General features: G+C 36.1%; 1 protein-coding gene across 1 annotated transcript in view; it reads right to left on the bottom strand.

Moving 5' to 3' along the window:
- Positions 1-900: 900 nt before the first annotated feature.
- LOC147235776 (protein kinase C-binding protein NELL1-like) overlaps positions 901-13,410 on the bottom strand; it is a 218,364-nt gene continuing 205,854 nt past the window's right edge. Inside the window, exons 18-20 of the mRNA XM_086143989.1 lie at positions 10,211-10,387; positions 9,736-9,960; positions 901-7,383 (exon numbers count right to left, since the gene is read on the bottom strand). Of these exons, the coding sequence (XP_086000115.1) occupies positions 7,333-7,383; positions 9,736-9,960; positions 10,211-10,387 (453 nt within the window). The 3' untranslated portion in view covers positions 901-7,332. The remainder of the gene's footprint in view (positions 7,384-9,735; positions 9,961-10,210; positions 10,388-13,410) is intronic.

Below are 13,410 nucleotides of genomic sequence, written 5' to 3'. Positions count from 1 at the left end.
TCCACACACATATTCTGACTTGTGGCATCTGACCTTCATTCCTCAAATATACATAGAAATGTGACTCAAGAAATTAATAATGTTGACACAAATATTGACACAAGAAAAGGGACAAACCCCCTCAAAGATTTTTTTGGGATGAACATGAAAAAATATTATTGTATAAAACCAGAACATACATGGATTTAAAATTTTATAACTGAAATAAGCCTGCATTTTTTTATATTTTTACCATTATTGTTATTATTATTATTATCATCATTATATTTGTTTTATTTGTAGTGGGGAATAAATGTATTTATTAAGACGTTAAATCAGTCATTTATTTTTCTTTTTGGTAGCAACACATTTCCACTCATTTTATTACTTGTGAATTGTAGCATGTCAAGGTACAGGGCTTTTAGTATGATTAAATGTGAAATGGTTATCATAATAAACTTCAGCAAATAGACATTTAGTAGGACGGGCCACTGATAAAGTATCTAAGGCATCATGTTAATTTGTTATGTTCAAATGCTTGGACTATTGCTTAAAAAAAGTTAAATGTGTTTTTAATCTTTGCTCGTTATCATTTTGTTGATATCTACATGATATTGATGTCCTTTTCTGTCATTTTTGGTCTTTAAAATGACAGAAGAATTAGCGCAAAGTTTTCAGATTGCACACGTTTTCCATTATCCATAGAAACACTGATTAAAAAATAAACTTTACAAAATGGTACCCACTTGATCATGCAAAAGACTCTGAGTGAAAGAGATGTCAGCTAATGGGGCAATTCTTATGATATCACACACATTTTTTTTTATCTTGGGCATAAGATCGTAAGATCGAGAACACCACGAAATCCAGTGATAGGTCATCATCACACTTTGATACCACATACTCACCACAAGTAGAGTAAACAACTAAAATATTTATTAACTTTTTTTTTTTTTTTTTACAGCAAACTCTTATCACGACACAGTCTTCAAGTCAAATGACACTTAACCCTTTGAGTACAATTACAGGAAGTTGGCCGATTTTGATCAGGAGAAGAAACAGTCACTGTATCTGGTGGATTCCTCCACTGCAGTCCTCTAAAAACATGAACAAGCACATCGGAATCTAAAAAGGTCCAAAACTGCCTCTTTTTGAAGTCAGACATTGAAGGAACAACACAATGGCTTTTTTCATCAGTGGGAACTGAATCAAGAACAACAGTCAGCTTCAACATCAGATTCTTTTTTTTCCCCCAAAACCTGTACATCATTCTATTTTAACTTGAGAATAATTTGTAGATTCGTACGTACAGACAAGTAACAGGGCTTGTCAATGCAGCAAATCGTGAATCATTTGTCTTAGTTACAACAAGCCGGTTCTCCTGACAACAAGATATCAAGAATACTGATCATAGAGAAAGAGAAAGACATTTACATTAACTATGAAAAATACTAAAAGGGTTAAGGCAAAATACAAAAATAAAGAAATAGTAAAAACAATATAAATGTTGCCTCTCTCTTGTGCTCAACTTGCAACACCTTGATCCTAAGAAGCTGTGGTTGTGAGAATTATTCAAATAGTCTTACTCTCTTTACAGACCCCTTCACTTTACATTGTATTTACAGCAAAACAACCAAAAACACAAACTGAAAGTTAGTTCACTAAAATTAACACATTAGTAATGACTACAATGATAATTAAAAAACTGTATAATTTCATCATATCTTCAGTATGTAAAAACATTTACACACAGACTTGCAAAGTGTTTTACAGTTCTCATTATATGTCTTATCAAATAAATCAAGAGAGTAATCAGGATCTTTTGTACAAATGTTTGCTTTCAATTGCTTTGTTCAATTTCAAAGAGTACAGATACCATTTACATCACGTTGTTTCAATTTAGTGCATGTGCGTGTGTGTACTTTTTTACAAGATAAGAGGCATAGTGAAAATGGAGGAGAGTACACAGAGCAATGCACCGGTGAGATGGACATATATGGTGGCATACAAATACCAGGTCACTGGGGTTGAGGTGTAAGAGCAATGCACTGTCCCTTCCAGAGGCAAAACAACCCAGTATCACTTTCCCCAAATCAATAAATTGACCACTATGCTTCAGAATAAAAAGGACATTGTCCAAGTGAAGGTGGAGGAAGAAGGGAAATGATGGAAAAAGACAAATATTTAAGACTGCTGTTTTACTGTTGTGATAATTTTTTTGTGGTACGTTTATTGTTCATGGAGTGCACAAATAAAGATCACGATATACGATTTTCTGCTTGGAAATTTTGAAAGGCCTATTACTGACTGTGAATCACAGAAACTTATAGTCAGTCTGATATTTCCTCTCCTCATAAATATGTTTGTAAAATTACTTATGAGCCTGAGGTCCTGTGAAGGTGATATGGTGGTAAGAACTGAAAAAAAAAACAACTTAACTTCCCTGTACCAGTAATAATATCTTAAATACTTTTCACCTGAGAAAGCCAAGCTCTGTGTCACAATACAAGGACAGAAACAGTCAGTTGTGCTTGGAAAAGTGGATAGATCTCAGGTCTGCACTCTTGAAAAACATTTTATGTTATATTATTTCATGACATACATCGTTTGGCCAAGATTGGGTGAAGTCAGAGGTACAATTAAAGACACTCACAATAAGACAATTTCTAAAGAAATGCCTAAAGCAAAAGAGTTAAAGTATGCTTTCCCCATCCAGGTCATCAAACATCAACATTTTCACGTTTTCATTACTTTAACCACTGTTTTGTGATGATTCCGCTAAAGACACCCATTTACGTGTGGGCCGATATGAAATAGATGCAAATAGGTTGATTGTGAGGTTGAATGTCTTCTGCCTCTAATATGGGTGGCCAGTCTGGTGAATTGGTGTGAGGACAACAACCTCAACACAGACAAGACCAAGGAGATGATAGTGGACATGAGGAAGGAGAGGAGACCTCATCGGCCACTGTTCCTCCAAGGTCTTGAGGTTGAGAGGGTGAGCAGGTTCAAATACCTGGTTATCCACATAAGCAAGGACCTCACCTGGTTCCTCAGGAGGGCTGAACTGCGCCTGTACATCCTGAGGATTTTTGGCACATCGCCTAAGATCCTCAGCAACTTCTACAGCTGAATTGTTGAGAGCATTCTGACCAGCTGTATCACTGTGTGGTACGGCAGAACCACTGCTCTGGATGGCAGACGCCTGCAGTGAGTGGTAAAGTCTACAGACAGGATCACCAGAATCCCGCTGCCTTCTCTGCTGAGCATCTACCACCACAGAGTCCACGGGAGCGCCCACCCCCAACATGAACTGTTCACACTCATACCCTTCGGCTGGAGATACAGGAGTGTATCATTCTAACCGACTGCCATCAGACCCTTAAACAGCTGACACTCATTCTTTTTGTACATGTAAAGTCTACTGCCCGCTTGAATTGCACTCATACTTGCACCTGTAGTTTGTGAGTTGCACACCAAGGTGCACTCAAATATCTTATTGCACTGCCACTGTTCTATTGGAGTGTCTATATTCACATCGATAATCAAATTTATAATAAAGTTCTGATCAGCACATATTCAAATGGACTGCGGACAGCAAAGTAGGAATTTCACTGTACAGGGAAACACATTTCTACACTGCACATGTGACAATAAATGCTTAAAATCTTGAATTTTGAATCTTGATTATTCCATTGGAGAGGATAAAAGCATTATAATTTGAGGAGCTGAAAGCATTATTTATGAGACTGGGATGCTGAGAATACATTGTCTTCTTCTTCTCTATGTCTGCTAAATAGCTTTAGACTTATCTCTTAACATTAAATAATCATTTCAGTGACAACAATTCTTTCAACCCTGATGGGGAATACCAAGAACATTTTTAGTTACAGATGATTTGCCTAACACCGCATAAAAGAGGACACCAGATTATTTCATTTCAATTGTAAAGAATTATCGTGACCTTAAATCATTTTTTTCTGTTTTTGTTATTGCTAGGGAAGCAATACAGTTCTTCTGAAGAGCAAATATTATGTCGAGTATTACCAGTTATGCTGGTTAGTGAAGAATCGAAGATGAAGAATGATAATGCTGATTAATTTGCAAGGAGTACCTTATTAAAGATATTTCAATATATGTCCCCAAAAGCTGTTTTGTTGTTTATGTATCTGTATAAACATACCATTGAGTAATAGAAAATGAAAAACATACCGGGTGGTGGAGAGCAAAGCAGCATTATAACTATGACTGTGTTGACTGTAGCGGAAAGAAAACTCCCATAAAACACTGGTCTGTCCCGCTTTAATGAGCCTGGCTGTCTGCAAACAAATTCAACACACTGTGACCTCCTGGCATACTGAAATCCAGGCCGGCATGACATGGCTTTAATTATCTCATGAACCCCCCCTCCCCCTTGCCTTTTAAAATTTCTCATTCATTCTTTGTATCTGCCATATGGCTGAGGAGGTGGTAGAGTTTGATGCACAAATTGAAACTACCGATTAAATTTCCTGTATCAGTGAAAAACAACAACTGTGCACTATTGTTTCACAAGCTTGTTTTAAAACCAACCGAGCTACTTGCATTTTGTTAAAATTACTTGCAAAGCTTCATATCTTTAGATCCACCACCAGCCTCAGAAATAAACAGTGCTGGGCTAAATTTTTACTGAAAATGACAATTTAGTAGGCTAACAGCTGTTTTTATGAACCACTTGATATTTACTGCAATATCAACCTGAATAAAACTGGGGGTGGGGGGTACACTGCCTTCTCAAAAATGGTCCAGTGAAACCCATCTGTGAAAATATTTTCATTGCGTAAAAATGATCTTCTTTTATGACATGATTTCTCTACGAGGCCAGACATCTAGTTATAATGCTATATTGCGTTATCCAAATGGGAGTAAGCCAGTCTAAAATATCCATACTATTAAAGCTGCAGCAAAGAACTCTGTCAATAAAATACCGCTAGATTGAATTGTGATTTTAATTATTTAATTCAGATACCTACTTTAACTTAACTTTAAATTGGTTTCAATACAGGTATAGGAGAAAGGGGTACATTTTTATGACTCCAAAAAAGGGTATCTTTATGTGTACTGACAGTCACCCAAAACAAGTCAGTACATCGGTATTGAAAGTCCAAATCAAAGCAAAGTAGAAAAAATGCATCATTATCAAGCTAATAATAACGTTGCCAATTGCGTTTCTCTTTATTGTGATACACACTTATGCGTGATGTGTGAATTATTTTGAACAGGGTCAAAGATATTAAGTGGCAAAGTTTTAGTTTTTACAAATAACAGTATTAAACTGTGATTGACATTTGATATTTGCAGTTTGTTTCTGTATAAATATACAGCGGTAAATCATGATTCATATTAATGGCCTCTGTTGTAAATGTGATAAACATGCCTACATAGTGCCCTGATCATACTTTACAACAACAAAGTATGTCAATTCTTTAGTCATACATATCCTCTACAGCAGCCATATCCAATCTTACAAGTAATTTTCATATTGAGATCTTTCAACTCAGCCTTTGTTTGTTTACAGAATACACACAAAGCTAGAATATTATCATTCAAAATTGTAGGTGTTGTGATGTACCACAAGAGGACCGCGACATGTGAACACAGCAACTTTGGTCATTTGAACGTGCCCGTCGACTCCTTTCATTAAGGTTCCGATATAATGCTTTGAATATCATCATCGAGTTTGACGACAAGATCTCTGTGAAAATGCATACAGACAGTGAGGCAGAACAGAAGCAATAAAAAGGTCTCGAGTCTTATGTCTCAAATTTTAAATTATAACATAAACAAACATGCAGAAAAATTGCTACGTGTCCTTCTAAAAAGCTCACAATTTGATGTTTGAAATATATCTATTCCATATTTACAATATGCACTTCTTCACTTTTCATGTCTTAGAAAATCCAAGGTTGCTTCTCTGGCAGTCGACTTTATGAGAGGGGAGCACAGTGTTTGAAGAAGATATGTAACAGAACTGATAATGGCTTAGTAGGACACAATACACCTATGTCCCAATCGAGATACTGAATAATGACTCCAAGCAATATAACCCCCAAAGGACCTATCAGGCTGTCAAAAGGACGCCCAATGTCAAATGCCAATGCATACAGTTGTACCAAATGACTAATTTACAGGTGAGGTAAATGCCTGCCATTATGGATAACAGTATTCCTTGAAGGTATTCATAAATTGGGTGCAGTGAGAGTAAATGAAAATAGATGTGGTAAGAAATGAAAAAGGGATGCTGAGAGCCATCAAACCTCCAAACTTCTCATCTGACCATAATACACAGCAACTGTGAAAAATAGATTTATCGAGTTTATCATGTATAATTTTTCATTTCAGATGTTCTTTTATGAAAAGTGTTTAGAATTACACCTTGGTATCAAGCCTCACATTTTGGAGCACATAAAAGCAGTTTGCCGTATAAGCCAGCTGATGCTTTAATACAAGCATGACTAAGAATTGCAATGCACCCTAGAAATGTGCACTAGTCTGATATATTCCTTCTTACTACAGTCATAAGGTGTAAGGAAAACAAACAAACAAACAAAAAAAAACACAAATAAAACACAATCCAGTGCCCTAGGTAAAACACATGTTACATTAAACAATAAGATATGAATTCATTAATTAATCAATCTAATTTATAAAAGAAATTCAATCTGTTTGGGGTAACATTGTAACAATTATATCACAGCAGGAACTCAAGATGTTGTTTTGAACTCTATTATTTTCTTTTCAGAAAAGCAAGCCAGTGTGAGATGCTATTACTAAAAGAAAGAGAAGAATATGGTGCATTACTTTCAGTTATTGTGCTGAATTATTGTTTTTTATATCTCTTTGGTGATCAAGAAACCTACATTTAAGCAACACTGGAGTACTGGGCCCTAGCCTAAATAACTGCTCATGAAACTTGGCTGCTTGTCTCTGGTTTGGGATGTTAAACATCATAGTAAACTGGTTTCCTAAAGACATGTTGAAATGGAGACAACACAAAACACAAAACCACACAACACAGTGACTACAGGGAAGGTAACATAACCAACTGTGTCCCCCTGAGCCACTCACACACACACACTACCTCTGGAAAAAAGCAGATCATCAACACTTCCCTTTGTCCAGTGTGCGTGCGTGTTTGTGTGTGTGTGTGTGTGTTCATGTGATTTCAGTGGACACACCAGTGTTCACCTATGTGAGCAAGAGTCCATCTAATATCCAAAGGGAAAACTGTTGAATGAAAGGGGTGGGAATGGTAACCCCACAGTGAAAAAACAAGTCATGAGAAGTTGAAAGACAGGAAGAGGTTGAAGAGCTCTAGTTGTTCTGAAGGCAGTCGAGATCCACCGAACAGCAAACACTCCCATTCTGAATGACAGAGCATAGAAGACAGGAAAGTTCAAAGTTAGTCAAAAAAATATATATAATCCTATATGTATATACACACACACACACACACACACACACACACACACACACACACACACATACATATATACATACATATATATATATATATATATATATATATATATATATTTGTGTTTTTAGCTTTAATTCTCATTTGTTCCTTTTTTTCCTCAGATATATGCAGTAACTGTAGGAATCACAGCCCTAGACAGATAGATAGATAACCCAAGATATTAACTTAAACAATCACGTATGTCAATCTAAATTGAAAGGTAGCAATAAAGAAATCTCTAGAAGTATGGGAGTAAGTTATATTAGAATGAGTAGAAAAAAAAATAGTGGACAGCTGCATTTATTCAGGGAAAAGTGCATCCGTGCATGTATGAAATGAATGAATATAAGTAATTATCTTTGCCATTGCTAGTTTGGTCCTTGGGAGTATAAAATAAAGAGTTGCAAGGACATATATTCACATGGAATTGCAAGCGTATTTAAGGGTAAGAAAATAGAAAAAATAGAATACAATAGAGATAAAAAACATGAAATATACAAGGCTAGATAATAATTATGTTATATATTGATTAAAATTAGGTATTCAGAACTGCTAGAGTCAGAGCGTCCCAGACTTGTTACTAATAAAGCATAATCTTATCAAAGGTCTCATCATTGAAAGCATCATTTGATGCAGGTCCTGCATTTGATGCATTTGGTGCAGGTCCTGCACACAGGTTTATGTTAACAGTTGTTTGTGACTAAACTTCTATCTCACTTTTCTTCCACAATATTTTTTAACTATCTAGTGAAGAGATGCAACCCCCTTATTTTTGTTTTGCTTCTCTTTCCATTTCACTAGTGTCATAAACGAATGCACACATAGCTAGCATCCTTCAGTGACTGCCTGTATTTAAAACTGACTGAATATACAATATATGGTCTTCTTGCTCTTCTTGGTGTATGATTAAAAAGTGCAGCTGAGCTTGTGACAAGGAGACCAATACTTCTGTTATTGACCTGTAGTGTTTGCTTGACCCATTGGCATGTTGTATTAAGCATGCAGTATATAGTTGTGCTCTTAATGCATTTGTATGACCTGGGGACCCTTGGAACTCTGTTAATATCAACCTTCTCCATCTAACCATATTCTCTGCATCCTCCTCTCTCCTCCTTGAGACCTCCTGCCAATTCCAGCATCCGTCTACCAATATATTCACTATCCCCCCTCTGCACATGACCGAACCATCTCAGTCTGGCTTCTCTGACCTTCTCTCCAAAACATCTAACATGTGTTGTTCCTCTGATAAACTCATTCCTGATCATATCCATACTCGTCACTCCCCTTAGCATCTTTATCTCTGCAACCTCTAGCTCTGCCTCCGGTCTTTTCGTCATTGTAACTTTTTCTAAGCCATACAGCATTGCTGGCCTCACCACTGTCTTGTACCTTTTCCTTTAGTCATGGATGTCATGTCATACATGTCACAGTATATGCGCTCTGGATTCCTTTAGTCTCAGATGGGAATTTTTTGTATGCACAAAGAAAAATACACATGAAAGAATAGATATATTTGGTAGAAGTGTATTACTCTGTGCAGGGAAAACTTAATGACAATCTGCACTGTCTTGCTAGGCTCCCACAAAAAGAGGTTTGAGATTGAGGCCACTGCATTCATTCATTAGTTGTGAAATAAAAAGAGCTGCATATCTGTAAACAATAACTACATTAAGCTATAGAGCCACAGTGCATCAAAGACAATTGTTGCATTTACTTTGGGTGTTGGTTACAGTGCAGGTCTTTTCATAAATACGATAATACTTAATAAAGAATATAATGACAATATCTTGAATCTAGTTCTATTACTTATCACATATCTGAAAAAAACAAGTCAGTAAAAATAAATAAATTCTATCACAGTACCAGTAAATGCATCTGTGGCAGAGGCTGACTATATTTTTACAGCCTGTATTGTGTTGCAAAATGTTGTGTATATAAAATACATCTATCAATTAAATCAACAAAACACTTGTCATAAATATGTGTAGGGAAACAATTGTAGTATTACTATAGAAACACTTACTCTGAAAATACATTGTCGAATTTTATTACACAGTTTACAATATCTGACTGAGGTTTTCACTGTCATCATGAGTAATTGTTGACAGGTCGCTTTGTTGAATTTACGTGAATAAGCAGTAGGTAAATATGCAGGTTCAAATAATATGACATTAAAACCGCCAAATGTATTGTCTGTAAACATTTTCTCTGAAGTAAACTGAAAATTTGGGTAATCTCTTAATATTGCTTCTGCCTACCTTGCACTTGCAGGTGGTGCAGGGGGAGTTGGGCATATGCCATGTGTCCCCATTGAGTCGAGTGATGCCTGCAGAGTCTTGGCACGTCTGCTGTATGTCGTAGGACAGGTTGTCGGCCAGGCAGGGATCTGTGACACAGCGTGGGCAGCACTTGCCTTCTGCAACTGCTGTATATTCACACATCAGCACAGGACAAATGATAGGCCAGCAGTCCACCTCCCCCTCCTGTAGACAGAGAGACACGGAGACAGAGACGGAGATACAGAAGGAAAGAGACAGAGAGAGATGAAGAAACAAACAATCGATGGTCAAAGGGGGCCCTTCAATGCTGTGGCCTGACTTAATGTAATTGGTTAGCCCAACACTGAGCTGATTTTTGATCATCAGAGTTCTGCTATGAAAGTAAGCTTTGATTGGATGACTGTGTGACAGCGCGAGTGTTTGTGAGCGTGTGTCTCTGTCTGTGTGTGCGCACCATGCAGCGGCACTCTTGGCAGCCATACAACCAGGACGCCCCGCTGCGGTACAGTGTATGTCCACTTTGGTCCAAACATTGACTGCTGGGCCTGTTGTCACAACTGGGACAACAGAAAAGATCCTCCTCTGGGTCTTCACAGTCACAGGGTTTTCTCCTGCAGTAGGTCTGACCATCCTATAAAATAATATTCACATGGGACATGAACAAATCAGTCTCATGTCATTTCTGTGGTTCTGATGAAGCTAAAGTCACATAAGGGTTCATAAACAGACAACAGACAGAGACATTTGCTTATAGCCTTGGAAGTCAATACACTTTTGAAGCCAAACAAGGAGGCTCATGCCCATTTCTATCATGATCAGCAACAACAACAATAATAATAGTAATAGTGATAATAATAATAATAATAATAATAACAATATAATAATAATAATAATAACATTAACAATAATGATGATAATAATAATAATACTAATAATAATACAGTCAGCAATATATTATGAATGAATTAATTGATTCATTTTAACGAGATAATTCATAAAATGAATTAAAACAATTGACACAGCAACAGTTGGGCATGTTTGTTTGAATTCAAATCACTATAATTTCTTGACAAAAAATAATTAGATTACTTGAGCAGAGATAATCCCTTCAGTAGTTGACCCTCCAGACTAAAGACATTGCTGTTCATTTTTAATAGGGATTTTCAACAAAAAAGAAACCATTCCCTGTTTATTCTTTTTTTTAAATTGTGTTGTGATTAACTGAAAAAAAATCAAACTTTGGAATTCATATTTAAACACACAGTATGATGTTGCTGAGATAAATTTGATCCATTATTTAGATGTAAACATGGAAAATTGTTGTTCGTTATCATCCATAGTTAATGTACAACACTGATATGTCTAAAGAAATCTGTCAGGCGCCTTTCATTGAAAACAGTCAATGGTGTACATCCCACCACAAGGGAGAGGCTGTGGAATACCAAAACCTGATGTGTCTATATCTTCTCAAAATTAGTTGCATAGACACTGTATGGTTCCCTGGGTTTTCCAAACAATTGACTGTAACATGACAGTCTGCAATATTTTATTTGTAATTAAAAGGACTGTTTCAGCATCACAACATTTTTGATGACAATATCAGATGAGTTTAGTTTATCATTTGTATATTTTATAGTGTGAATTGACGTAGAGATGAGAGTGGGTGTGCAGAATTATTTATGGTCAGTTTCAAAAGGGATCAGTTAAAGTCATTGGTGCTGTGACTCACTCTGCACTGTGTTACTACCCCTTGGCTGTTGAAGGGGTATGAGCATGTTTTAAAATAAAATAAACATTTTACTCTTGTTGATATTGTAAAGTATTCACTTTACTGACAAACATGGCAAGTTGACTACTTCTACTGAGTGGGAGAGATAAAAATAAAGTTTGCCTGGCTAAGAGTCAAGTCAAGTCAGATTTTATTTATATAGCCCCAAAGAGTACACTCTTAGGAATTATTAGCAGAAACCCAGCATTCCTTCTCTAAGCAAGCACTTGGCAACCGAAAAAAGCCTCTCACCAAGCAGAAAGTTTGAATGGATCCCAGTTCAATAGGATCTGACAATTTCTGTCATCAAAAAAATTGATGCCTGCAACAACAAAAGGCTGTCGGTCTCAACATTCACGTCTGGATCACCCAGTGGCTCATTATCAGGAAAAGGGAAACAAATATAAACAATTGGCTCATAAACTTATGATGTCAATGCAGAAAAGTATAATGCACTTGTAAAACAAATCATTACAGAGTGAGGTATCTCATAAAAACAGTGACAAATCAAATTCAGGTTGTCTCTTCTAGAGGTCTCGGTAATCACCACTTCAATGATAAGGGCTCTATGATTATAACAATGGTTTTTAATATACATGCAAAACCTATCTGTTTCAGTGAGTAGATAAAAAAATGTAAATATTGTGCAGGCTAAACATGAAGCATATCATGATCAGGAATCTAAGGTTTGGTCAGCATGATAAGTTTAGTTGCAATAAACCCATTGGGAAACAATTTTTATTTAATTTTAAGATTTATCATATCATATCTTATCATATCATATCATATATTATATCTAACTGTTTTAGACCTTAAGACCTGAAGACTGCTTTTGGCAATGCAGTCTCCGACTGAAGATGGCGAATTCAAGGTAAGTATAACTGGTATCACTAATACATTTACACGTTTAATGCTAATAGTGAGAAGGGGTTTTTTTCATTTCCTTTGGGCACTGGTTTTTATTTTACAAAAAACTGAGCTTTCCGACTACTCATGACATTCAGACGTTTTCAAAATTAAAGTGTTACCTAAAAGGGCTGTTAGAAATCGTATGAGAGCCACAAAATCATTCTGCAAGCTATTAAAAGTGTAATACAGAGCAAATGTTTTATCAATGCAAACAGTAACCAAGGGGCAAATTCTAATAGCCTTGATCTTTATTGTCACTGCCCTGCGTTTGTTTGGAAATTACTACAAATCATGATTTGCTGGCAAGACATAAAGTGGCCTTCTGATTTCACTTTCAGGAAAAGAGAATATGCAAATGCTATATGATACTTTGATAAAAACAACATTTGTATCTGATGAAATTCAAATTTATGATGTTGTAAATTGATAATTGATAATGACAATTAAACAAGAAGGAGCTTTGCTATCATTCGCAAACCTATCCTGCTCCACCTGCTACTTCCTGAAATCGACAAAGCTTGTAAAGGCTTTTCTGAATTTTACACTCCATAATTTTCATTAGTTTTGTGTTCCTACTGCTTCATAATCACGTAGGATATAGAATTAAAAATCATTTGACAGTTATCCATCTCCTTCCAATGTCTCCATGGTGTGGATTGGATTCATATGGATTTCCTTCAGGGAGCACTTGGACAACCTGAATACAACTTAACTATATCACAAGTTGAGTAAAACTGCAAAGTTCCCAAGTGCCATGTTCACTGATGAATGTCTTTAAAAGAGAGAAAACAAATGATGGCCTAAAGTAGCAAAGAAAATAAATCGAATGGAATAAAAGGAATTTCACACATTTGTTTTAACTGTTAATTAAACTCAGCTGGTGAATTGGTGGGACCTTGAGGAAGTTAAGAAATCAATATCCATTGACTCGATAGACCACATATTTCATTTTGTTTTTGCCTTCAACTCTCATGTTA

Source organism: Fistularia commersonii, chromosome 3 (genome assembly GCF_037954325.1).
Source record: "Fistularia commersonii isolate RoL2024-O1a breed Wild chromosome 3, RoL_Fcom_v1.0, whole genome shotgun sequence".
Lineage (NCBI taxonomy): Eukaryota > Metazoa > Chordata > Actinopteri > Syngnathiformes > Fistulariidae > Fistularia > Fistularia commersonii.
Note: the sequence above shows the minus strand (reverse complement) of the source record. Positions and strands in the feature narration are given on the sequence as shown.